At 35.9% G+C, this 27,914-nt stretch overlaps 1 protein-coding gene across 2 annotated transcripts in view; it reads left to right on the forward strand.

The window, feature by feature from the left end:
* The first annotated feature begins 12,513 nt into the window (after window positions 1-12,513).
* LOC131034949 (uncharacterized) overlaps window positions 12,514-27,914 on the forward strand; it is a 72,911-nt gene continuing 57,510 nt past the window's right edge. Inside the window, exon 1 of one of the 2 annotated variants that reach the window (XM_057966562.2) lies at window positions 12,514-12,854. In XM_057966562.2, coding sequence (XP_057822545.2) covers window positions 12,748-12,854 — 107 coding nt within the window. In that variant the 5' untranslated portion in view covers window positions 12,514-12,747. The remainder of the gene's footprint in view (window positions 12,855-27,914) is intronic. The other variant, XM_057966560.2, reaches the window with a different exon arrangement.

Raw genomic sequence — 27,914 nt, forward strand, 5'->3', positions numbered from 1 at the left:
AATTCCAGGTCCTTCCATTATACATCATAGTGTATCCTTGGGGACTATGTCAAAAGCCTTTTTGAAGTCAACAAAACAACAAAAAGCACCTTCCCTTTCCTCCCAATTTTTTTTAATGATGTGCTTCAAAATCAATAGTAGAGTCCTTAGACCTAAAACCTACTTGACTATTTACTTATTTTACTTTTTTCTTTTGCCTATTTGTTGATTCTTTTTTAAACCATACCACCCAAAAAATTGTAAATAAAGGTTTGATAGTTATGGTCTCAATATTGGAAGGTTTGTTAACATCACCGCTCTTAAAAAGAGGTATCACTAGGATTGTTTCCAAAATTATTGAGAACCCTACAAAATGATGTTACAAATTCTCATAACGTGCGATGCGAGAGTTCTCATCCCTCATTTTTGAAACTATTCTTGAAGTTTTCCCAAGTCTTATTCTTCTCGATCTGCCAATTTTTTAATTTCAGTCTCATCCTCATGTAAGGTGAATAGCTTTCTAGTGCTATTGACCAAGGGAGGAGGATCCACTTTTGATTCCTACCCATAAGTTTGTCTTGCATATTAACCACACAATAGTTGAAATGTAATTTCTAGTTTGCATCTTTCTTAGTTGAATCTCCTTCTAAAAACATTTCTGGTTATTCTTTCCAAGGTAGATTAACTCTTCTTGTCTTGCGCTCATGAATTCAATTTTTTTCTTTCTTAAAATCTACTTGTACAACATAATATTTTATCTTTTGTTTGTATAGCTCTTTCAAAACTCTCCTTGAAATTTTGTATTCCTCATTAAATCAAGCATTAATAAAAAAATGATAGCTTTCCATTGTACAACATGTTGACACCTCAAATTTTGTGTCTAAAATTTCCTTTATTGTGTTCCATGAGTTGTGTATTAGGCCATGTCTACCCTGTATTGATATATGTTAGAATTTTGTGTCCCTTGTGATCCATCAGTGATCCAAGAATCTTAAATGGATCACCTTAACCAAACAACCCAATCACAAAACTCAAAATTTGGCTAAATATTGTGGTTTCAGTGTTTCAATTCCCTTACGTATATCATGCTTTTCTTGTAAACCATGAGGCCCGATGTCTTCCTTTCAAAATTTGACTAAGTGTTATGTATTTTGGTGATCGTGTTACCGACTTTTCTTTTTTCTCCTCACCATTTCACTCGACATATGTTTTTTTATAACTTGTGATGCTTGAGGGTCAACTTTGTAATTTGCCTATTTCTTCAATTTTCAACATTTCAATGTTCACATTTTCCTATTCTATTTATATTGCTAATGCCTTTCATCAAACTCTTGATCAACGCATGTTGAGTTTCCAAATTAGATTTGTATAATTATTTCGAGTATTGAGCATCGACAAAACCAATGGTTTGCAAACTAATGAGTTCGTCGAATGTGAATTTCATCGAAAAATAGTTTTGACGATGAGAGAAAATGAAGAAAGGATTTTTTTGAAGATTTGCTATATCTGTGAACCTCTTGATTTTCTAATGATTGAGTTTGCAGGTTCACCGATTCGCTGATTTGCAGGTTCACCGATTTGTTGATTCGCTAACTCGTTGAAAGTATTGATAAAAGGGCCCAATTTCATGAAAATTTCTAAGGCGTGAGGAGGAAATGAAACAAGTAGAAAGGTTTTTAGTGAAATTAATGGTTAGAAAACTCAAGAGTTCACAGATTGCTAGTTTCATTGATTGTAAGTTTAGTGAAAGGCACTTTCATTGAATAAGGAAAAGCAAGGCTTTATTTTTCACCCTTCGACGACCAAAGTTTTCTTGTTCCCATTGCATGATAGTGTTTTATTGAAGGCCCAATTTTCAACCCTCAATGCCTACTCTTTCTTTTCGACCCTCGATCGTTGGGCTTCCTTTATTCTTAGTTCTTCTTCTTTTGACAAGTACTATGGTGAAGCCTTGAGGCCCTACCCTTGATGGGTGTTATTTCTTCATGGATGTAGATTTTTGTCGATTTCTTTTCTAGCATGATAGAATTCCAAACTTGAAAACTCCGATAATTGATGCAAGAAGGCATGCTTTCTATGCAAGATCATCATTGATACACAACAACTATTCCAAAAAACTAGATTTCAACTCTTGGGTGTTGTGAAGGGGGTTTTAAATGTTCTTGTCAACAATCCCATGATGAAGACAACACCCATATTTCAATTAATGGTTGCAAGCACATTATTTGTCAGAATCATTCTCTAGATCATTGGTTTTTTGGGCAATTTCCTCCTTTCTTGCACTCAAACCAATTTTTTTTTAATAGTAAACATGATTCAACTAGAGGGATGTTGTATTATGATTCCTTGGTCACTCATATCATTTTTTACGAGTCCACTTTTTTGCATGTGATTACTCATGCCAAAGGTTAGTGTTTCTTGATCTCTCACGTGCTTGATTTCTTCTATGTCTAATAGGTGAATAAAATAGAGAAAAACCTCTTTTTAAAGGTGGGGTGATAGAGGAAAAGAAAAAAGAGTGAGGAGAGAGTAGTTGCAAAGCTTGCAAAACAATGATACTCATAGGACACCACAAGGTTTCAATTTCCAGTTCTAGGTAGAGGTATTTTGGTATTGAAACGATTTTGGTTCATCCCAGATGTGTAATAAACACTTGAAACCTTTTTAGTTTGTTTGATTAATAGTCGAATCAACCTTATTTGAATCTCTCCTTGAATGTTTAGTTGCAATTTTGAAGAATGTTGTCTAATTTTTCAACTAGATGTTTGTAACATCATTGCATTGATATTGTATGGTATCTTATCGACATAATAAGGAAGTGCATATCTTTTCTCAAGGATTACTACTTGTAGATTCACTTAATATTCAACAACTATCTATTTTTTTTGAATGTATGTGTAGAGCCCAACTTGCTGCCATATTTGAATGTGCATAACATCGTAAGTGTTTATCATAAAATGCATATGTAGGCGACTCATATGGCATACTATCTTTTTTATAAGATGCTTGTCCTTATATGTTTGTGTTAGGAAGTTGTCATTGATGTCAAACAAAAATAATTCTCCTTATAAGAACGATGACTAATGTATTGAGTAAAACTACAAATACAGACATGTTTAGATGACAACAATAAAACACAATCAATATGTTTAGATGACAACAATGAAATGCAATCAACATGTTTTAGATGACAATAGTGAGATTAAACAAAATTATATTCAGAATATATTATTAAAACTCTGATGTAGGAAATATGGTAGATTAATTCAAGGGAGATAATGTCTTCAAAAAATCAATACAAGCCTTAACAACTTGTCTGTACATAAACTTTTGACCAAGTCAACACATGAAAAGGTACGATGTTATTCATTGTTTTGACTAAAAGGTGAAATGATATGGTGCGATGAAAAGGTGAGAACACTAAAGCGAAGGGTGTGATTCATTATGAATAATGTAATTTGTTCGTTAAAGAAAAACTATTCCAAAAGACATGAGGTACAATTTGATTATTTAAAAGAGTATGATTAATGTTTGTATCTAAAGTGGTGTGATTCATTAAGAGGAGTAATTAAGATTGTGAAGAGATGTGACTTTTTTTGGGGGTGTGTCCATAATGAATGATGGTATCTTTTAAATATATGTCACTTGGTAAAGGTATATAAAAAGGATTATAATTGGTGATTGAGATGTGGAATCGTGTGAGTTAATGTCGAGAAAATAGTTTAAAAAGTGGAGAGTAAATCTGTGTATGTGTGTTTAAAGAACAATTATAATACACAAAAAATGTTGAAGGCATAAGTGCAGATTGTTTGGGTGATAAGATAAAAAACAAAAAAAACTTATCTATAGATTTAAGGAGGAGAATTGTCTCAAAATTAATGAGAAGACAATGAGGAGATAATTTGTAGAGATTGATCAGATTCTTGTTGTGGATTTGTGACAATATTAGCAAGAAACTGGTGAAATGAACATAATAAGAACTTGTGCAAAGGTTGGTGCCTCTTTTGGGTGAAGTTGGTGCTTCGTCTTCTTGAAGTTAATGCTTCATATATTGCAATTTGGTGCCTACATTCAGTAGTGGCCGTTTGTACTTCCAGTAAGTTGGTGATCACAAATCAATTTAGGGGTTGGTGCCTACAAACTTTGTAAAAGAGATACATTTCATAAGCATGTATTGCCATGCTTTTCCCACTGAGGTTTCCACGTAAAATTTGTGTCTTGGTGTTCTTATCCACCCCCCCCCCCTCTTAGTATATTTGAGTGCTCTTCAATTGGTATCAAAGTGGGTTCCTTTGATCATGGCCTGACCGCTTAAAGGAAGATCTATAAGAGCGCAAATGAATGAAGTAGAAGGAAATAGTTTCTCCTCAAACAAGGCACAACTATTTGATGAAAAAAACTACACCTCTAGGAGAATTAGAACGAAAGCCTACTTAAATGCTCTTGGTTTTGATGTTTGGAAATATGTGGTGGATGGTTAGACACCTCCTTCAACTCCTCCAATGAATCAAGGTAGTAAGAAGAAAACTAAAAACAATGCAAAAGCTAAACATGCAATCTTATGTGGGCTAGAAGATTTTGAATTGACAAAAGTTATGCATTGCAAGTCAATAAAGGAAATATGGAATAGATTGAAGAACATGTATGAAGGAGATGATAAAGTAAAGAAGGTAAATTTACAAACTCACTGAAGAAAATTTGAAAGTCTTAAAATGAGAGAAGATGAAAACATAGCCTCTTATCTACTTCGTGTTGGTGAGATTTTGAATATTATCAAAGCACTGGGTGAAGATATGGAAGAAGATTTAATTGTTCAAAAGATATTAAGATCCTCACCATTGAGGTTTGATTCCAAAGTATCAACAATCAAAGAAATGAAAGATCTAGATCAATTAAAAAAGGATGAGTTACATAGGATTGTCACTGCTTACAAAACGAGGATTGAAGATAAACCATCACAAAAAGGTATCTTTTAAGGCATCAAAAAAGGGAAAAAGCAAAACATATTCACCAAGTGAGAGTTCAAGTAGTGAACCAGATGAAGCAAAAACCTATTTTATGAGAAAGTTTAAAAGAGGCAATGAGAAATATAAAGGAAAGTTTCCTTTTAAATGTTTCAATTGTAGCAAAGTCGAACATTATGCTTCCAAATCTACTAAAAATGATAGTGATAGTAGTGAAGATGAAAAACAAACATATGCAAAGAAGAAAGGAAAGAAGAATTACAAGCATAACAAAAAGAAAAACTTCCAAAACCATAAGAAAATTTTTTATTGAAAGAAAGAAAGTAGCTCATTAGAAGAAAGCGTGATGATTGTTCGAGCAATGATGAAGGAGAAATACTTTTTATGATAATGGAATATAAAATAAGGAAGAAGATCCAAATGAGGCATGCAATAAAGAAGAGGAAGGTGATCTTGAGGAAGAACCTCAGTATGCATACAAATAGAATGAAAAACTTAAAAAGAAAATCTCAAAGCACAATATGAAATTTAAAGAAGTTTTTCAAATCTTGAAACATCAAACAAGATTATTGAAGATTTGAAAATCCAACTAGAAGAATAAAAAAGTATCGAGGAATTAATGAAGGATCAACTCAAAGCAAAAGAAGTGGATTGCAACAATCTAGAGTTAGAATTGTCACCTTGAAGAAGGAGTTGGAAAAATATCATAATTTGATAAAAGCACCAAGAAACTAGACAAGTTTATCGATTCACAAAGAACTCCACTCAATAAAACTGGTCTTGGCTTAATGGAAGATCAATCAACAGAAGCTACAAGCTCAAAGACTATGGATTTGTCAAGAGAAGTAGTTGAAGACAAGCCAAGAAGTTATAGCAGACTCTCTTGAATTCAACCAAGGACATCAATAAGGAGGAAGTCAAGAAGAAGGGCACAATTTCACAAAGAACCAATCCACATTTAAAGGAAAACAAGGACAATTGGAGAAAGCCTCTTTATCAAAGACAACCATATATGCCTAGGCTTTATTATTCTCTTAATGGATATTGTTTCTCATGTTATAAGTTTGATCACAAAGCAATAAATTGTAGCAATCATACAAGGAATGTTCCTAGCTTCACTAATTCATTTCCCCCTCTAATAGATTATGATATTATGTGTTACATGTGCAACAATTTTGGTCATACAACCCATTTTTGCAGAGCCATCTTTGCTAAACCTCCAAGACAAAATAAAAGAAGATTTCCCTATCAAAAGAAAGGACTCAATAATGACTTGGAAAAAGAAGAAGCAATAAAAGGAAGAAGAAGATAAATCCTTGTTTGTGCAAATATCCCTACATGTTAAAAACAAAAAGGATAGGTGGTATGTTGATAGTGGATGTTTGAGACATATGATAGGTGACAAGAGAAAATTCATTTCTCTTGAACCAATAGACGAAGGAACAATTAGATCTGGTGATAATTCAAAGAAAAAAATAAAAGGAAAAGGGACTCTTAGTTTGGATCATGGTAAAACAAAAACTGAAAAATGTTCTTTTTCTTAAGGGGCTGGAACAAAATTTGCTAAGTGTAAGTCAACTTTGTGATCAAAGGCACACTGTGACATTTCTTCCTAAAGGATGTGAAATAAAAAAAGATGAAAAACTAATAGTAGATGCTTATAGAACATCAAACAACCTTTACATCCTTAAAGAGGCTGGTAGTGAAATTTGTTATATGGTTCAAGAGGATGAGAGTTGGTCGTGGCATAAGTGATCAGGCCATTTAAATTTTGACAATTTGATCAAAATAAGTCGTAAGGGAGTGATGAGAGACATACCAAAGATTTCAAAACCCACAAATATCATTTGCAAGCAATGCCAACTAGGAAAGCAAACTTGAGTAAGTTTCAAATCAAAGGAATATTCAACATCAAAACCATTAGATCTTTGTGGTCCAACAAGAACAAAAGCAAACAAGGAGAAAGGTGTTTCATGTTATTCATTCATGATTTATCCAAAATGACTTGGGTTGCATTTCTAAAAGAAGAGTTTGAAGCTCTTAATAAGTTTAAAGCTTTCAAATAATTAGTAGAGAATGAATCATATTTTTAAATCAAGTGTCTTAGATTGGATAGGGGAGGAGAATTCAATTCTAATGAATTTTAATATTTTTGTGAAAAACATGGGATAAGACTTGACAATTTTCAACAACAAGAACTCCACAACAAAATGGAGTTGTAAAGAAAAAAAAATAGAACGGTTCAAGGAATGGCTAGAGCCATGTTGAATGAATCAAAGGCAGCTAATGTCTTTTGGAAAGATGCTACAACACGAAAAGATGAAGGAATATTCTTTGGTTACTCTAGATGAAGTAAAGCATACATATGCTACAACAAGAGGCTACACAAAATGGTTGAGAGTGCAAATGCCAAAATTGACGAAGGAAGGCTTTATAAGGAGATTCCAGAAGTTGTGCCTCAAATAGAAAATGTTAGCAAAGAAGAAGAATCGGGGAGAAAATTGAGCAAGTGAAGCCTGAGCAAGAAAATCCCAGAACTCCATAAAAGAACTGTTCAAGACTCCGTCAAAATTTGTCCAAAAGAATGATCCATAAGACTTGGTCATTGTAGATTTAGACACAAAATTTTCAAACAAGGAGAGAACTTGCTAACCCAACAGAGTATGCACACTTTTGCCTTCTTTCTAAGATAGAACCACAAAACTTTAATGAAGCAAGTGAAGACAAGTTTTGGATAAAAGCTATGGAAGAGGAGTTAGAGAAAATTGAAAAGAACAACACTTGGGAACTTGTCCCAAGACCTAAAGACAAAAATTTGAATGGAACCAAGTGGGTCTTTCGAAACAAGTTGAATGAAGATGGGGAAGTTACAAGAATAAATCAAGACTTGTGTGCAAAGAATATGCACAAGTCAAAGGAATTGACTTCGAAGAAACATTCACATTTGTTGCACGATTGGAAGCTATCAAGATGTTCCTAGCATTTGCAAGTTTCAAGAACTTTAAAGTCTATCAAATAGATGTGAAATCAACCTTTTGAAATAAAGACTTGGAGGAAAAAAGTATATATTGAACAACCCGAAGGATTTGTCTTGACATAAAAGAAGGGTTATGTTTGCAAATTAAAGAAGCCCTTTATGAACTAAAATAAGCACCAAGGACATGGTACTCAATCTTGGAAAAATATATTCAAGAGCAAGGGTTCAAAAGAGGAGTGACACATAGCAACTTGTACATCAAAGATGAAGGTAATAATCTATTAATTATGGTTGTGTACGTAGATGAAATTATATTTGGTGGTAGCAAAGAAAATATGTGCAAAGAATTTTCTTCAAATATGCAAAAGGAGTTTGGAATGTCAATGCTTGGAAAGTTATCCTTGTCTCTCAAATTGCAAATTTCGCAATCAAATGAAGACATGTTCATGTCACAAACCAAGTTCATCAAGGGGGTGTTAAAGAAATTTAGAATGAAAGACTATAATCTAGTGAGTACTCCCATGGTTATAAGATGCAAACTAAGTATGGATATTGAATCCTTCGATGCTAATCAGACCAAATAAAGGTCCATGATTGGAAGTCTACTATATGTGACAACAACAAGAGAGTTATCCTTGTCTCTCAGATTGCAAGTTTCGCAATCAAATGAAGGCATATTCATATCACAAACCAAGTACACCAAGGAGATGTTAAAAGAATTTAGAATGGAAGACTGTAATCCAGTGAGTACTTCCCTGGTTATAGGATGCAAACTAAGTAAGGATAATGAATCCTCTGATGCTAATCAGACCAAATATAGGTCCATGATTGGAAGTCTACTATATGTGACATTGACAAGACCTAACATCATGCAAGCAATTGAATTGGTGGCATATTTTCAAGCAACACTGAAAGAAACTCATGTACAAGCCATCAAAAAGATATCAAAGTATCTAAAAGGTACTATGGACTTTGGATTATGGTATCCAAAAGAAGAATATCTCGTTCTCACAACATATATGGATGCAAATTGGGCTGGCAATGTTGATGATGGAAAGAGCAGAAGTGGTGGAGCATTTTTTCTTAGCAATAGTCTAGTATCCTGGTTGAATAAGAGACAAGCTTTAGTTTCTCTATCCATAGTAGAAGTTGAGTATATTGGAGCAACAACTTGTTGTATGCAAGTGATATGGACGAAGCAAACCTTAAAATATATTAAGCTTGACTATGAGCATCCCATCTCCATATTTTGTGATAACACAAGTTCTATCAACATATCAAAGAATACAATTATGCACTCTATAACAAAGCACATACCAATCAGATATCATTTCCTAAGAGAATAAGTACTTGAGTAGCAGGTAAGATTGGAGTATGTAGCAACTAAGGAGCAAACAACATACATTTTCACAAAGCTTCTCCCAAAAGAAACTTTTGAGTATCGAAGGGAGAAGTTGGGAGTAATTTCACTCTCATCCACTCACTAAATGCTTCACAAAAAGTGTAAGTTTAGGGGGAGTTTGTCACTTAACCTTGAAAACCCCTTGCCATTGATGTTATTGATGTTAAAGGGGGAGAAATTGGAGAAAAGGGGAGCATTAGAGTAAGGGGAAGCATTGATCAATAATAGGTTGCCATCAATGACAAAGGGGGAGATTGTTAGGAAGTTATCATTGATGCAACAATGACCATTAATGTCAAACATAAACAATTCAACTTATAACAATGATGACCGATGTATTGAGTAAAACTATCAACATGTTTAGATGACAACAATATAATACATACAACATGTTTAGATGACAGTTAGATGACAACAATGAAATACAATCAACATGTTTTAGATGACAATAGTGAGATTAAACAAAATTATATTAAGAAAAGCGATTAATAAGCAAGACTGATTCCCTTAGCAACAACAACATATAATATTAAAACTCTGATGTAGGAAAAGTGACAGATTAATTTAAGGAAGATAACATCTTAATTTTTTTTTAATACAATCCTTAACGACTTGTCTATACATAAACTTTTGACCAAGTCAACACATGAAAAGGTACAAATTCACCATTTTAATTAATAAGTGAAATGATGGTGCGAGTAAAAGGTGAGAACACTAAAGTAAAGGGCGTGATTCATTGTGAATAATGTAATTCGTTTATTAGAACACAACTATTCCAAAAGACATGAGGTATGACTTGATTGTTTCAAAGAGTATGATTAATTTTTGCATCTAAAGTGGTGTGATTCATTAAGAGGAGTAATTAAGTTTGTGAAGAGATGTGACTTATTGTGGGGTGTGTCCATAACGAATGATGATGTCTTTTAAATATATCTCTATCGATAAAGGTATATAAAAAGGATTATAATTGGTGATTGAGATGTGGACGTATGTGAGTTAATTGTTGAGAAAATAATTTAGACAGTGGAGAGTAAATCTGTGTATGCGTGTTTAAAGAACAACTACAATACACATAAATGTTGAAGGCACAAGTGCAGATCGTTTGGGTGATAATAAAACAAAACTTATTTGTAGATTTGAAGAGGAGAATTATCTCAGAATTATGGAGAAGACAATGAGGATATCATTTGCAAAGATTGGTTACTCTTATTGCAGGTTTGTGACAACATTTGCTGCAAATTGGTGAAACAAACATAATAAGAATTTGTGTAGAGGTTGGTTCCTCTTTTGGGTGAAGTTGGTGCTTCACATCTTGTAGGTTGGTGCCTACATTTAGTAGTGGGAGTTGGTGCTTCTAGTGGGTTGGTGCTCACAAATCAAGTTAGGGGTTGGTGCCTCTAGTAGGTTGGTACCTACGAACTTAGTAAAAGAGATATACATTTCATAAGAATTTATTGCCATGGTTTTTCCCATTGAGGTTTCCATGTAAAATCTGTGTCTTGGTGTTCTAATTTGTCTATCTTATATATATGTATAATGAATAAGCTTTATATTTGTTAAGCTGTGAAAGAAATTGGAATTCTTTAATATATTGATTCAACCACCACACCCCCCCCCCCCCCTGTCTACTACTATTTCATGGGTTTTATTATCTCTTTCCCGCTCCTTGACTTCCAAAGCTACTAACCTTGCCTCGATATTTAGGAGGTCTTGCACATAGAGACTTGAAGACCAAGTAAGGGTTGTAGAAGTGGTTGAATCTTCTTTACTTTTGTTGTCCTTAGAACTTTTACTATGTAACAAATATTTAAATATGTGACTAAAAATAACATTCTTTTTCTTTTGGGAATGTTTTCTTCTTGTTTGTTCCCATTTAAAGTGGGCATGCCTCCACTTTCAAATACCTGAAATTGCTTTACATTTACCCAAATCCATTTTGCACTTTTTTTGATGATTCATTTTTTACTTAACTTAAGTAATTTGTTTCAACACAAAATTCCATTTCCTATTCCTTTTTCACTTTTCACATTTGTTGTATTTTGAATTCCATTGCCAGAAAAGAAAAAAAGGAAAGAGACAAAACAAAAACAATTGTGAAAATGTAAAGGACCCATCTGGACCCACTTCAACCAACAACCAGTCACCTCTACAATAACCCATTTTTGAAAAACACCACTTCAACCAACAATTAGTCACCTCTACAATAACTTGTTTTTGAAAAACATATTGTTTCCCATGAGCTGAGCACTAGGTCCTGCAACATCAACCATTGTTAAGGAAGTCCAAGTGTTTCTCAACCCCACTATCTCGCACAGTTTGTTATCTCCACTTAATGAACCTCGAAACCCTCACAACATTGTCAACTAGTCAACTATCTCCATTGTCGACTATCTCACCCTTAGAAAATCCATATAAACTCTTGCAACATTGTCGACTATCTTATTATTAAATCAAACAAACTAAACGAGTCCCAATTCTCTTTGTTTGCAGAGAGCACAAAAGATAAAAAAAGATCACAAATCCATCTCTCCACACTATAAAAAGATCTCCAACAAATATATATAATATTATTCATAATTATTATTAAAAAATATATATAATATTATCTCTGACCAAAGATAGAATATTCATACTCAAATGCCCCCAACCTTTGATTCACCTTTAGAGTGTTGTGTTAGGTATTCACTCTCCACATCAAATAAGAGTTGAAAAGAATGAGAATATCCCAATTCCCCCATTATTAAGCTTAGACACTGCCTAAGCAATATGCATGTATCCCTACACATTCACTCATTTTTGTGAGGAGGAAGTATAAGTGAATGTGGACACGCTAAATAGTCTGTACGCCCACGCTTTGCCCCTCACAACAGTCACATCAGACCTTTTTGACAGGCACTCCTTGGATTCACGCGCCTCCAAATAATTATTTTAAGTATTTATTTTTTATCTTACCTGCAGTAATTCTATACTTTCCTCTGCAGACATCGGGTAAAGTAAAACCAGTAACTATTAAATTATATCCCAAAGTTACCACGGTCGCAGCTTAGCTGTATCTCAATAGTACGTATGGGCAAGATGTACACACGGGATACTAATCAAGTTCACCGTTAAGACATTATAATTGCAAATTAGATTGTCATTAAACACTAATGGAGCTGAGGACGCTTTTTTAATATAGTATATCTTCTCCACTAGTCTTTTCAATCTCTGCTTGTGTGTGTGTGTGTGTGCTTTTGTTCTTTACGGGAAAGAGAAAGAGGGAAAACAAGTACAAAGGAAGGAGAAAGAAGACGATGATTAGTATTATTATGATGAGCAGGATGATCCCCTAGTAAGATTTGCCAAAAACCCCCGCGTTGCTGTATGTCTGGCGACGAGACGATCAAATTTAGAGGAGGTTGAGGAAAGCTGTGGGATTGGACGCCATGGCTGGAAAGAGCAAGCTACTTAACGCGGAGAAATCCAAGAGCATCGAGCTTCAAGGCAAGCGGAAGGTAGATGATGCCTGGCATGACTGTGAGGTTTCGTTGAGGTATGCCGGAGAAGCTCTCTAATGCTGAATATTTTGACTTTGCTGTCTCAAATCTTGACTTGCTTAATACCTGCTTGTGCTTAGATTTTGTTGAATGTAGTGTATCCGGTTTTAAAAGTAACACGAGTTTCGTGGCTTGGAAGTACTCCGTGCGTCGTAATAGTGAAATATTGCGGTATTTTTGCATATTTTGGGAAAATTAAGAAGCGAGAAGTAAATACTTAAATTTTTCCGTTCGTTTTTGTGAGTGCGCGATTCCGTTCTCTTTCGAGCACGTGGATAGTATAAATTTCACCGAAAATAGTAGCTTTTGCTGCAATTTTCCTCAAACATTGCGAAAATATTTAGTTCAAGTTTTTTTTTGGTACACTATTTTGACTTTTGCTGATTCTTCGCTGGTTATGCTATGAGAAGACGGGCTTTATTTTGGATCTCGACGTGTGCGCAGTAATTTTTGTTACGAACGAATATAGGCCTTTGGTAGTGAGATATTTCAATTGTTTTCTTGTAATTTATTTAAGGGGTGAATAGAAGAAATTGCCGGTGTTTTGTTATTTACCGATTCTCACTCATCGGCTACCAAATAAATTTCATTTGTCGTGGAAGAACTAGTCTTGCTGGATTATAGAGAAAATCAAAAGGACACCGCATGGTAATTTTATTCTATTTTAAAATTTAAAAGATTTTTTTGTTTGATCCAAGCTGGGAGGCCACTAGAGGGGAACCTCAGCCCCGTTCCTTAAGGAAATTGAACAAAAACACCTTAGGCGTCCAATCATTGACAACTTGCCACTAAACCGCCCATGCGTATGTCTAATAAAAGATACAGTCCCTCTTGCACGTTTCTGCTGCCTTATATACTCGATATAGGTTTTGATTATGATCTGCTGTCGAATGGTTTAAATAGTGGCGCGTTCCGTTCTAATAGCTTGGGTTCAATCCAGAATCCAGGTTAGACTTAGAGACCCCGTGAGTGTGCGTATAAAGCAGGAGCTTGACCTCCCCTAGTCTTAGGTAGCTCCGGGTAAATAGAGAGCCAATCCAACTGATTTCTGTAGTATCTCTGTATAATCAAAGTCTAATTATCGTTTAAAATAAGTAATACATCCTCAGCTATAGAAAAATATCTGTGATCTGTAGTTATGCTTGCAACATTAAGCTATGGCTTACAACGTTTAAGTTAATCCTGCTTTTGAGTTCTCAACCACAGATACCAGAATACAGTTGTGCATCAAGAAGAGTAAATTTTGCTCTCCACTAGAGAAAAATGTAACATAAAATCGTTTGTCAGTGCTACGCAGTTCACTTTCCGATAAATATAACTTAAGTTGGAAAAATTAAACAAATTGTGTTTTTGAAAATTTCAATATAGAAACTGGAATGCAGCTATGGTTTCAGGCTTCAAAGCTAAGGCATCTTGCTTTGCGGCTGTGGTCGCTCTGCTAAATGCTAACATAAGCTATTTACAACAACAAGTTTAAAGAAAAGAAGGCTCAGAATGCAAATGTAAAGTTTTGTTTGGACCAGGATTTCCCTTGATTAGAATAACTAGATCCACATGTTGTGTGTGGGTTAGAAAGTAGACAGTAGTCACACAAAACTGTTCGGAAACTCTCAAAGAGATGCAGATTCATTTTATAATAATGTTGCATTTATGGTGCAACTGAGATACATTTAAAGTGACATCAAATAAGAATTTTGTTTAATATGATGCAGCCTTTTGCAATTGGCTCAAGTAGTATCTTGCAAATGGATCTGTTCGAAGTCTAACTCATCACGATTTTCATTTTTATCATGTACTACACCATAAGGATGTTTTTGCTCATTATGCTTATAAACTATCACCAAAGGCAAAATAGAATCATGGAAAATCGTGTAACCGGCTATTGTCAGTGTCAAGACTTAAAGCAGGTAACATAATTTTTTCCAGAATCTTAAGAAGATTTTGATCATGAATGTTTTAATCAGTATCTTTTTTTTATAATTTAAGTTTATTACTACTCTGCCTCAACTCTAAGCCTCGTTCAGACGAGCTCTCCTGTGTTGATGACTATGCACTACAGAAAGCCAATGTTAGATCTCTACATTAAAATGATCTTTATTTAAGATTCCTTACAATTTAGAATTATTAAGAAAACAAGTGAGCAAGTATCCTGTAACTAGCATATGCATAAAGCATGTAAATAATACACTTACAAACAGCAAATTCGTGGCATTACCTCATTATGCTAATTCTCAAATTTGGAGCATCTTTCTATATTTAGCCCGCTTCAACCTTTTCTGCTGCTCAGTTTTCATATTTGAGAACAACCTTGGTTTGGATCGACCAAAAGTTTATTTTATATCTTGTAGGTAATTTTCACCAGTGGTATGAAGATATTGAGCACTATTATTAAACAACAGTGCCAATAAACCATTCAACTCATGATCAAGTTACTACATATTTATGTATTGACTAAAGAGATGCTAGTGCTGGTTTAGTTTCACATGTACGCAGTCTGGATGATCCCATGTCTCTAGGCTGCTGAAGTGTATGGTGCTTAACTGCTCCTGCAAAGTAAGAACACAAGTCAAAAAGAGACTTGTGTAAGCTACAATACATCTTCTGATGTACCTTCTTGGATACCATACATGTCTTGTCAACATTCTTATTCATCAATTCTTCCTGATTGAGTTGACATTTCCATTTATAGATTGCTCTTTTTATTCCAATTTTTGGTGTTACTACAATTCCAGCAGTGCATGTCTTCTTACTATTTCTAGTTTTAGTAGCAATGTATAGCTCCTCATATGTGATGAGGTACAATGTTATTTTCACTAAACTTATGGTTTTATTCTACATAACATTTGCTACCTCTGTCCCTACCATGCCAACTACCTCCCCTGGATGAAGAATTATTTTTAACTATCTAGATTGATGCATATAGGTAATTTTTAATATTTATTTAATCAAGATGGCACCTCTTAGCTTTATTGTGCATAATTAACATAACACGCTTTTTGATTCTCCATGTAAACACATACCACTTAGCATTGAATCTAGATTTGGCACGCACTTGTGCCATCAACTAGTAGTTGTTTCCATCGTTGAACGCTTTTGTGCAAGAAACTATTTATTGTCATTATCTACTGTATACACCGCGACTATATTCTTTTAACTTACTCTATTGATTTTAATTTTAGTGGAAAACATGTGTTAAGTTTACCTAAAACATGATATGAAGTTCACTCCCACAGAAAACAGCAACAAACAATTATGACAACATAAAAACTTTCACAGTGCTTAGGCTTTGTATAAACCTTAACAGAATTATTATTTCTAATTATTTATTATTCAGTATTTAACTAATGCTATGGTACACTTAGAATGATGAATGAGAATAAATGTATAAATTGGAAGAACTGTTGTGAAATATGGATCGAAGAATAATGACAGCGATTTTGGAAGACTGATTGCCGTGAGTTATTGATCGTCTCCATCATTGAATCCGGTTTAAATACAAGAGGAAAGGTTGCCTACGTAGGGACATGTCCATACGTGGCAACAGTTGCCTACGTAGGGACATGTCCATACGTGGCAACAGTTGCCTACGTAGGGACATGTCCATACGTGGCAACAGTTGCCTACGTAGGGGCATGTCCATACGTGGCAGTTGCCACGTATGGACATGCCCCTACGGAGGCAACTGTTCATAACAATTAGTTTGTTTATGTTTAATTTCCAAATTGTATGCTCTGTTAATATATCACTCTCTAGATAATAACCGATTTACCATCAGTTAGATTCACGAGGGCTATATCTTAACACTCCCTCTTAGCAGGAGTGGATCTAAGTAATTTTCTTGGGAGCATATTTTGTCATGACTTCCGACACAATTCGGGACAACATTTAATATATTCTTGTCATGACAATAAACTCAGTATCATGATATCCGGCTCAGTCCGGGACAATCACTTAAGAAGTCAATCATGAGATGATCACATACTTTAGGATCAAGATATCCGGCACAGCCCGGGACAACAACTTAATGTAGTCAATCTTGACACTTGGTCAACTATTGTCAAGATCGTCACCTTGAAATAGTAACCTTAAACATAAGAAGATCGTCATCTTCTTGAACACAGTTAGAATATTGCAATATACATTTTATTTATTTATTCATGAACAAATTACACATGGTAGGAATTTCATCCTAATAATCTCAATTATAATCTAGTCATACCAAGTTTACTTCTGAAGTATTCTATCTTCAATCTTGCAAGTGGCTTGGTGAAGATATCAGCATTTTGTTCTTCAGTACTGATGTACACTAGTTTTATGACGTTTCGATCTACCATATCTCTTATGTAGTGATAAGGGATCTTAATATGTTTGGATCGATTGTGAAAAACTGGATTTACTGAGAGCTTGATACAGCTCTAATTATCACAGTGAATTATTGTTGAATTCAGAGTTTTTCCAAATAATCCAAATAATAACTTTCTTAGCCATACCGCTTCACGAGCTCCCATGGAGGCTGCCATATATTCTGCTTCGGTGGAGCTTTGTGCAACTGCTGACTGTTTTCTGCTGAACCAAGATATCATAGCAGAACCAAGACTGAAGCAACACCTTGTAGTACTTTTATGGTCAGTGGTACTTCCGGCCCAATCAGAATCAGAATATCCTTCAAGTTGAATCTCAACATTTTCATACTTTAAGCCAAGTTCGATTGTGCCTCGTAAATATCTTAGAATGTGTTTAGCAGCCATTAGATGTATCTTCTTAGGTTCACACATGAAGTGACTTAATACATTTGTAGCATAGCAGATATCAGGACGAGTATTTACCAAATACATGAGTGAACCGACGATTTGTCTGTAGAGTGTGGGATCTGTAGGTTTTGAATCTTCTGCCTCAATTTTCAGCTTGTGCAAATTAGTTTCCATTGGTGTAGCTAATGGCTTACAATCCATCATCCCAAATCTAGTTAGAATATCTGTGGTGTACTTTCCTTGATTTAGGAAGATGTAGTTTTTCTTCTGCCATACTTCTAATCCCAGAAAATAATGTAGATGCCCTAGATCCTTCATATCAAATTCTGCTGCCAGATCTTGCTTACATTTTTCAATGAGATTATCCTCTCCTGTTATCAAAAGATCATCCACGTAAAGGACCAATATAATCATATTGCCATTTGAAGCCTTGAAGTAGATGTTGGGATCTGCTAGGTTCTTGGAGTACCCTAGTTTGGAGAGATAGTTGTCTATCCTTGCTTACCAGGCCCTAGGTGCTTGTTTTAACCCATAGAGAGCTTTCTTTAGTTTACAAACATAGCAATTTTTATCACGTATGGTGAATCCTTCTGGTTGTTCTATATATACTTCTTCTTCAATTGAACCATTTAGGAAGGCAGTCGTTACGTCCATTTGGTGAATTTTCCATCCTTTGGATGCTGCAATTGCAATGATTGTTCTTACTGATGTATATCGGGCAACTGGGGCAAATTTCTCTTAATAATCAATTCTTGCTTTCTGAGAGAATCCCCTGGCCACAAAGCGAGCTTTATGTTTTTCAATGCTGCCATCAGATGCATATTTGATCTTGACTAACCACTTGGATGAGACAACTGATTTGTCTTTTGGTCTAGGCACTATATCCCAAACATCATTCTTTAGTATAGATTGATATTCTTCAACCATGGCATCTTTCCAAGCTTGTTTTGATAAGGCTTCTCTGACATTTGTTGGTTCAGAATTTGTGAGTTCGGTTAGAAGTGCAGCATAACATTTTAGAGTTCTTGTTCTCTTATTTTCTTTGGAAATTTCATTTGGTTCTACATTATTCTCTTCAATCATTTTCCTTGCCCATAGAGGTCTTTTCTTGTTATTGAGTGTTTCAATATTTTCATCAACAAGAGGTTCAGAAGCTCTTATGATGTCCTTCCTCTCAGTGTTTGAAGGTTCGGAATTTTCTATTGTATTCTCCCTCTCAATCTCAGTTATGTGATCTTCTTCTTCTTTAGTAATGTTATCATCCTCAGGTTCTTTGAGTGTAGTGTTTTCTTCAAACTTTACATCTCTATTTATCTCAACAGATTTTTTCCCTGGAATGTAAATGTGATATCCTTTAGTATTTTCACTATAGCCAATGAAGATACCTCTTTTTCTGGATGGTTCTAGTTTTGTCCTCTTTTCTTTAGGAACATGTATATATATGGGACTGCCAAATATCCCTTAAATGACTTAAGTCTGGTTTGTTCCCTGTAAAAGCTTCTTTAGGAGTTATGTTTTCTAGAACTGAGTGCGGACATCTGTTTTGAATGTAGACTACTGTATTTGAAGCTTCTGCCCAGAATGAAGTGTGTAAGTTTTGGTCATGCATCATGGCTTTTGCTGCTTCAATTATGGTTCTGTTCTTTCTTTCTTCTACTCCATTCTGTTGTGGATTATATGGTACAGTATACTCCCTCTTAATCCCAACAGAATTACAAAAGTCTTTGAAGTTGTCAGATGTATATTCTCCCCCATTGTCGGATCTTAACACCTTAATTTTCTTCCTTGACTGGTTTTCTACTAGTGCTTTGAATTCTTTGAACTTAGATAGTACTTCATTTGAGTCTTTGCACTTTAGAAAATACATCCATGTTTTTTGAGAGTAGTCATCAACAAAGATTATGTAGTATAAGGATCCAGTTAGGGATGGTGTTGACATGGGACCGCATAGGTTTGAGTGAATTAGTTCTAAAATAACTTTTGATTTGTGCTCGCTTGAGGGAAAAGAAACTTTCACATTCTTTCCCAAGGCACATCCTTTGCAAATGCCTGCGTGTTCAGATTTTAGTTGGGGCAGTCCTGAAGTAATCTTCTTTATGTTGGATAGAGCACTATATCTTAGGTGTCCTAATCTTTTGTGCCATAATTCATTATTATTTGAAACTTCAAGATTTAGTGCTTCCTTTTGATCACTGCACAGTTTGTATAGGCTACCATCTCTTGAACCTACTGTTATAGCATTTTTGATATTTGTATTTTTAGGCCAGAGTAGAACTTTATCTTCATTGAAGGTAACCCGATATCTTTGATCAGCTAGGCCTGAGATTGAGACTAAATTTCTTTTTATTCCAGGTACAAACAAAACATCCTTTAATTGTAGAGATACTCCATTTCTTAGTTTGATAGTACAGGTCCCAATTCCTTTCACAGGATATGTGGAGTTATCTCCAATAGTAACCTCTTCACTTGGGTGCCCGTTAAGTGTTTCAAACTGATTTCTGAATCCAGTTATATGCCTTGATGCTCCACTGTCTACGATCCAAGTGTTTTTATTTGTATTTATTTCGCTTGATAGGGCTAAGAAGAAAAGTGAGTTTTCTCCTTTGACTTCGGCTAGAGTAGCTTGTGTTTTCTTCCTTTCTGGACAATTTCTGTGAGTGTGCCCATATTTGTTGCATTTGTAACACTGAATTTTAGACATATCTCTTTTCTGATGGTTTTTATTTCCTCTCTTCCGTTTGGAGAACTTTTTCTTTTTGTTGAAGGTATTTGTATTAAGTGCTTGGATTTCTCCTTCTTTATTTGGCCCTAATCCTCTTGAGATTAGTCGAGATTCCTCTTGAATGCACTCATTCTTAAGTTGTTCAAATTTGGGTAAGGGGGGTGTTCTGCTAATACATTGAATGTAGGATTCCCATGAAATTGGTAATCCTCTTAGGGCTATGAGAGAGATTTCTTGATCATCTACCTCATTTCCAATAGTTTGTAATTGGTCTTTTACTTCAGATATCCTTGAAAAGTATGTAGATATTGTATCATCTTTATTCATATTTATGTTTAAAAGTTGTTGTTTCAAGGTTAACATTCTGCTCGCATTGTTAACTTCATATGTATTTTTAATGGTTTTAAATACTTCATATGCTTTAGGCAGTCTAGCTATAGATGGAAGAATATGATCTTTGACTGAGTCAATAATTATTTTCTTTGCTTTATTATAACGCCTTTTCCAAGTAGATTTCTCTGGTTCATCATTTGGCATGTCTAGATTTTCTTCTATGTAAGACTCTAATTCTAGTTCTTCAAGAATGGCAATGATTCGTATCTTCCAGGAAACGAAGTTGGAGGCTCCTTCGAGTCTATCTTCCACTCTGTTGATGTGTTTTTTATGCACATAACAATACAGAATAAATTACCAAAGTAATTTACCCTCTCTTGAACAAAATCACCTCAGATGCTAAGAATGAGATCAACTAAAATGATTCCAAGGTTTCTACATGTCAGGTCTTGACGAGTGGGTAAGTTCAGTGGTTGATGTGAATTGCTGTGTTTCACTTTGGGGACTTACGCAAATGTTTGGATTATCATGAATGATGCGGAATAGGTGTGCTGACAACTTAAGATTTATCAATAAGGCTCTGGAATTACTTCTTACTAAAAAAAGGGGGAAAAAGAATAGGGTTCTGGAAATCTATTCTAATCCTAGGAATGTAGGAAATGGTGAAAGGATTTAGTGGAATCAAACTAGGCAAGGTCTCACAATCAGGTATTGACACAAGCTTAGTGCAATCATCTAAGGTATACTTAATGATTTTCAGACTATTACCATCAAACGTAGACACCATCCAAGTTGATGCTTGTCAACGGACGCATAGTAGTTGAAGTTATGCTTACTCAAACTCCAGTTGACCACACAAGGCGCACTTACTAGTGGAAAGAGGCTAGTGGTATGGATTAAGGATTCCACACAAATATACTCAACAAATCTTCCATTCAATCTAACATACATGAAAATAAATTCTAATCTAAATTCTAATCTAACTTGGAGGAATTGAGAACCATGAATGCAAATACAACATTTGACGAGCAAAATCACCAACAATTGAACAATGATTAGGATTCAAATAGCTGTAGCATATACCAACAATTCTACAAAAACTCTCTCTTACAAATGAGAGACAAAGGGGCATATATAGTCTTTTACAAAATGGATGGCCCAGATTGATCTAAGATCAACGGCCGAGATCATGCCAACAAAACTTTAGAATTGCCCTAATTAGGGTTACATAAAAAATGGTGCCACCAACATATGGCCCAATGAAAAGATACCTAGTCATCATATAGGGAATCTTCTAGAAGATTCCTTCTTGCATCTTTCTCTCTCCTAGCATACTCCAAGAATCTAGCCAATATTGAATCTAACTCCTCCATGGAAATGCTAGGCAAGGTATCCTGTTGCAAATCAATCACATCCAATGAATCCAAGCAAGCATTCAAAGTGTTCTCCCATTCAGGCATGAGCTTCTGCGAATTATGAACATGAATCAACAAAGAGACCAAGTCATCTATCTGACTCTTCTGCAAAGAGTCCAACTGATAAAAATACATAAATTTTATCTTGTCTCTTAATTCGGCTAAGTGTAAACCACTAGCATCACTAACATCAACACCCAATAATTCCTCAATCGAGGCAAGGATTTTCATCTGAATGTCTTGAATTAATCCTTCCATCTCCTTACAACTCGATTGGGCGTTCTCATAAGCTGATTTCTTCAAGGCTAGTGCACAATACCAGCCATGGAAATTATATATGTCTCCACTGTGCACAATGTTCTCGTTGACCAAGGTGGAATTAGGAACCTTCTTCAATGCCAGGAGGCGTGGAATAGTCTTCTCTTGGATAGGCCGGAATTCTTCCCAAACTCCCTCCAAATACTGGATTCTGAATGCGAGCGTTGTTGTCTTATCATATGCTTGGACAAACTGAGTAAGGAAATCATCTGCCTGCTTCCTTGTGCTTTCAATCCACTTTTCCATCTCTGAGTGTGTACCTCTTGCTACCTCGCAGTGTGAATGTATTCCATGGTCAACTGCAATAGGGGAAATAAGGGTGGGATTATCACGCCTTGTCCCTACAATATACTCTCTGAGTCTAATATTTTCTTCTTTGTACCTTTCATTCTCCGCAATCGCTGTGTCTAACTTTGCATTGATTGCTTGGAGGTTGTCACCAATCTCCTGGAATTCCTGCCCTACGGATGGACGACCAAGGGTGACTGAAGTGATCTGGAAATCCATGGGAGTAGCAGTGTCCGCTGTCACGTTGGCTCTAGGAACAACAATTTGCGCAATCTGCATTCCTGTCTCATCTCTAGCTATGTGCGACAAAATTTCCGCTCTCTTGGGCTCCTTCTTCTTAGCACTCCTAGCTAGGTAGTCATCGATATCCTCAATAGGCTGTACTTCTATCATTTGTTTACTTTTTTCCATACTCTTCTTCAACCATTCAGGAATAGCGGTCATCTCCATACCATCATCGAGACATATTTCTCGATCAAGGTCCTTCGGTGCCGAGATAACCTCATCATTATCATCAGGATTATCCTTAGTCCAATCATACACTTCATTTCCCAAACTAACTTCCAAAAGGACAGTAGGGGATCCCGACTGGTCATCATTCTCATCAGGAGGTGCAGATGTTGCTGTGGCATGAAATTCTTGAGTATTCTCTGGTAGTATCACTGTGTTGGAACACTGTTGAGTCTCTTTATTCTGTTCTGTTACTTCAATCACTTTGATTGATGAGGCACTGGGAGGGGGTGAAGGAATGATAAGTGGAGGAATGATGGTCTTCTGTTTCTTCTTCACATCCTCAATCTTCTTCCCTCTAGCCTTGACTTCTCCAGGCATGTTCTTCCTTCTCTTGGGAGCTTGACTCTCTTCGTCTGCATGAATCCTGACATCACTGACAGTCCTCTGATCATCCTCGGAAGTAAACTCTTCCGGCTTCATCCTTTCATAAGTGAAGGGAACACCCATGTCAACTAATTTATTCATCTGCATATCTACCCATGTGTGGGAGAAATTCAAGACTTCTCTCATCAATACATTCAGGTCAGTCTCTTCTGACTCTGACCAATTTGGCAATAGGATTGCCTTCTTCATTTCATTCTCATAATGTGGGTGTGTATGATCTCTATCATCTAATACCTGATCAGGGATGAGGAAAAGTCCACACTTCCTCATGAAATCCACTGACATTCTGGACCACATTCTTCTCTTCACTGCTTGTTTGTCCATTAAGTTAGCCCAATAATCCTCTATGTCAACCTTATGAGTGAATTTCTCTCCTTTGATCCTTCCGACCTTTTTGTCTAGATCAAATCTTTCTCTTTTCTTGTAGGTGGCAAATCTGTAGAATGCAATTTCCTCACCTGCAGTGCTGGCAGCTATGGCGGATTGGCAGACCTCTGATGTCTTCCCAATTGAAATAGGGAATGTCATTCCTGTCCTGTGCTTCTCTCTCTGGATAACATCGAACTCTAGAAGCTATCTCACCACTTCCAACAATATCATTCTGTCAGTCGGATACCTAGGAAGTCTGTAGGGTTCGGATTGAAACCCATGAATCCTGAGGTATGTGAAAGTGGGGAACTGTATATACCACGATCCATATTTTTCTATTAACTCTGTTGCCTCCTTGGACAACCTTCTGTGGATTCCGCCCTGCAACATCCGTGTGATGTACATAGTGAATGCATCATTCACTCTTTTATAGTCTTCAATTCTATGCATACTCAACTGGGGGTAGCATTCATAACTCTTAAATTGTCCTTGCCCATTCTCGACTTCACCTTTGCATATTAATCCTTTGTATGAAACAAATCGTGCAAGCAGGTACACCAGGTAGGAAGTCATGGTGAATGACTTGGACCGCACTACATTCCTCAACTGAAAATCTAGATTGTCGCTTATGATCTTGGACCAATTCATTAGTGTTCCTCTAAGACAATCCTGGATGAAGTAGAACATCCATCCATGAAATATTGCTCCCTGCGGCATTCCCATCACTCTATTGAGTAGGAATATCAAATCACTATATTCCTCCTTAAAATCTACGTACATAAGTGTCTTGGGAGCCTTGGAATGATGATTCCTAGGTTCAATCATCCATTCTTTATTAATTAAACTCTTTCATACACCCATCTTCTTCGTGTATCTGTCTGCATAATCTTCCTTGGTCACATCCTTCATGTCTGTACTGTGTGGAATTCCGAATACCTCAGCAATGGCATCCTCAGCAAGGTAGGCGATGACAACACCCTTGGGACTCTTGATCATTCTTGTGAGTGGATCGTAACATCGTGCACATTCTAGGATCAACTCACTGCACTGTATGGATTGTGGAAACCCAGCGGCAGGAAAATGCCACTCTTCATAATATTCACATATGCTGGAGAAGGAACCTGATCTCTGGATCCGAACATTCGATGCTGCATCTGGTCGAAGTCCAGGAAATGCATGTTGGTATCAGTGATCTCCTTCCATTTGGATGAAATCTTGAACTCTGGATAAAATACAGTCCCCAACGTCTTCAGCAGCTCTTTCCTTTCCTTGTATCCCGATTTTGACATCGCACCTGTACGAAGCTGGAAGTTATAACTAGGATAAAAATAAATACTTGTAATAAAATTCCTGACTTTCTAAAGATTTAGCTAGTTTAGAGCATGGAGTCAGGAAAATAATCCACACACTTGGTAAATTTTAGCAATTACGTTCAAAGTGTGATAACACTAAGGCATGGAAGTCTTCCATAAAATTCATTTATACCTCCTTACGCTTAGAAAATATGCAAGCAAAGAATGCAAAGGAGTATACCGGATTGATGATGACTTAGGAAAGGTGTGGAAGGTTGTGTTTTCACACAATGGATGTCTGAAGACACCTTCAGCAGTCAACAATGGAGGTCAAAATTTTGAAGACAACCTGAAAATTCAGACTTTCAAAACATGTTGTAGTCTTCAAAATGTGCATAAAATCAATAAAAATCAGCTTTATTGATGAAAACAATCATTTTCTGGAATGTAAGTATGGCTGGTAAAATTTAGTTTTCTGAGGACAAGTCTGAAAATCGAACACTTCAGACTTACCAGCACCTTGCAAAGTGGTTTAAATCCCTGAAAATGATGAAAAATGGCTTAGGAAACAGCCCCAAGCAAATTCGCCAAAATTGGTTAGGTGGACGGAAATGAAAATTTCTGAGGACAACCGCCTAACAATGGAGTTTCAGACCTGCAACAGCATTAAAATGGTCTAAAAAGTGCATAAAAACTCCACAAAACACCTCCGAATGCTAAATATTTAAGTTAGAATTGGCTGGGCAATAAAAATTTAAGTCTGAAAATTAATGGCAGCCATTAATGGAGGTCAAAATCTGAAGCAAACCTCAGATCTGAAGCGAATCAACAGGCTGGAAATGATGACAGCCAACAAACATGCATGAAAAATCCACCAAAATGTGGCCTCCAAGCAAAATCGAAAATATCCCAAGTCTAGTGCTAAAATGGAAATCTGAAAATTGATGCCAATGATAGCTTAGATCTGCAGCAATGAAGGTTGGCAACAATCTGGAAAAATCGCCCAAGTTGGGATTGAAAACCCCAAACACAAAAATTTGCCTGCCTTAGCAAAAACTCGAAATTTTTAAAATTCTGAAAATTGTTGTTAATGGCAGCAATCTGCAGCAATGAAGGTCTGAACAACAACAAAAATGTTGGAGGAAAAATCGCCCAAGTCCTCAATCAAGATTTTGCCAACTTTTACCAAAAATTGCTAAATTTGGAAAAAATCGCCAAATTTAGCAAAATTGAAAATCTGAAATTGGTCTTTAATGGCAGCCAAGGAGGAATAAATCAGCAAGCTGGAAAAAATGGAGGAAAATAAATCCTCAATCCCATGCTTCACAAAATGCCTTGCTAAAAAAAATTTGCCCAACTTGGAGAAAATCGCTCTCATGGAGACACCTGGTAGAAATAATAATAAAATAATGCTGAAGTTCCTCTCATATACTTGTTTTCACCTCCAACTTTCACCACACAAGCAATGTGGGATAAAAAAACACTTGTATAAATACTTGCTTGGTGAAACCCTAACTTGCTTTCTAGAAGATTCAAACATTTAATAATTATTGCAAGTTATTAAATTTGCTTTTAAATTTTAAATAATCATTTAATAATTATTTAAAAGCAATCAAAATGGAGCTTTTAATTTAAAATATTCCAATTTAAATCCAAAATAAAGCCTCCAGGGGAATATCGCTATAGGTTGGGATTAAAAAATCCCTTCAAAAATCGCTTAAGTGTCAAAATTTGCCCCATAGGGGAAATTCGACCCATGCTTGGATAAAAATCCATGCTCAAAATCATTCAAAATGCACATAAATCACCCTCCAGGGGAAAATCGAGATGAGTTTGGACAAAAATCCAGACAAAATTGCACTCATTTTGCAAAACTCACCCCCTAGGGGAAATTCGATGGGTGTCTGGACAAAAATCCACACTCAAAAATCACTTAACTTGAAAAAATACCTCCTTGGTGGAAAATCGACCTCAGTCTGGACAAAAATCCGGACAAAAATCCTAACTTAGTTGTCACAAAAATCCTGGTGGAAAATCGACCCAGGCATGGAATTATCCTTGCACTCCAGTCCGCACTCCCAGGGGAATTTCGATGGTAGTCTGGATAAATCTTGACACTTAGCCAAATTTTAGCATTTCCAGGGGAAAATCGCTCCAGGTGTGGATAAACAGTGGGGGAAATTAGTGGCCAATATGGATTCCAGGGGAAACCCATGTGTAGTATGGATTTTGAGTGGGGGAATGGGTTGGGTAGTCTGGAATGTGAGGGGAAAATCATCTCTAGCATGGATTTTGACCCTTTAACCCTTGGAATATGGATTTCCCTTAGGATTTTAACATTTTAACCACTCAAAATCACTCAGCGACTTTAAATTTGACTGGACTTATACTAATTTTCAAAAAATATGAGCAAAACGCTAGGAAAATATTGGAATAAAGTGCAAAACCAACTTAAATATTACCTTAGGAGTGAGAAAACAATTCCAAAAGGTCTGTGAATATCTTGGCACTTTAAAATCATTGTTGCGCGTGTTTAAAAACACGTTAACGTTCAATAGGTCTAACACTCAGCAAAACTTAGGATCATTAAAAATATCATCTTTTGCAACTTGATCCTAGCACTTCAAAACCCTAGACGGCACTAGGCATGATCAAAACTCCGAGACTCGGG

Source organism: Cryptomeria japonica, chromosome 8 (assembly GCF_030272615.1).
Source record: "Cryptomeria japonica chromosome 8, Sugi_1.0, whole genome shotgun sequence".
NCBI lineage: Eukaryota > Viridiplantae > Streptophyta > Pinopsida > Cupressales > Cupressaceae > Cryptomeria > Cryptomeria japonica.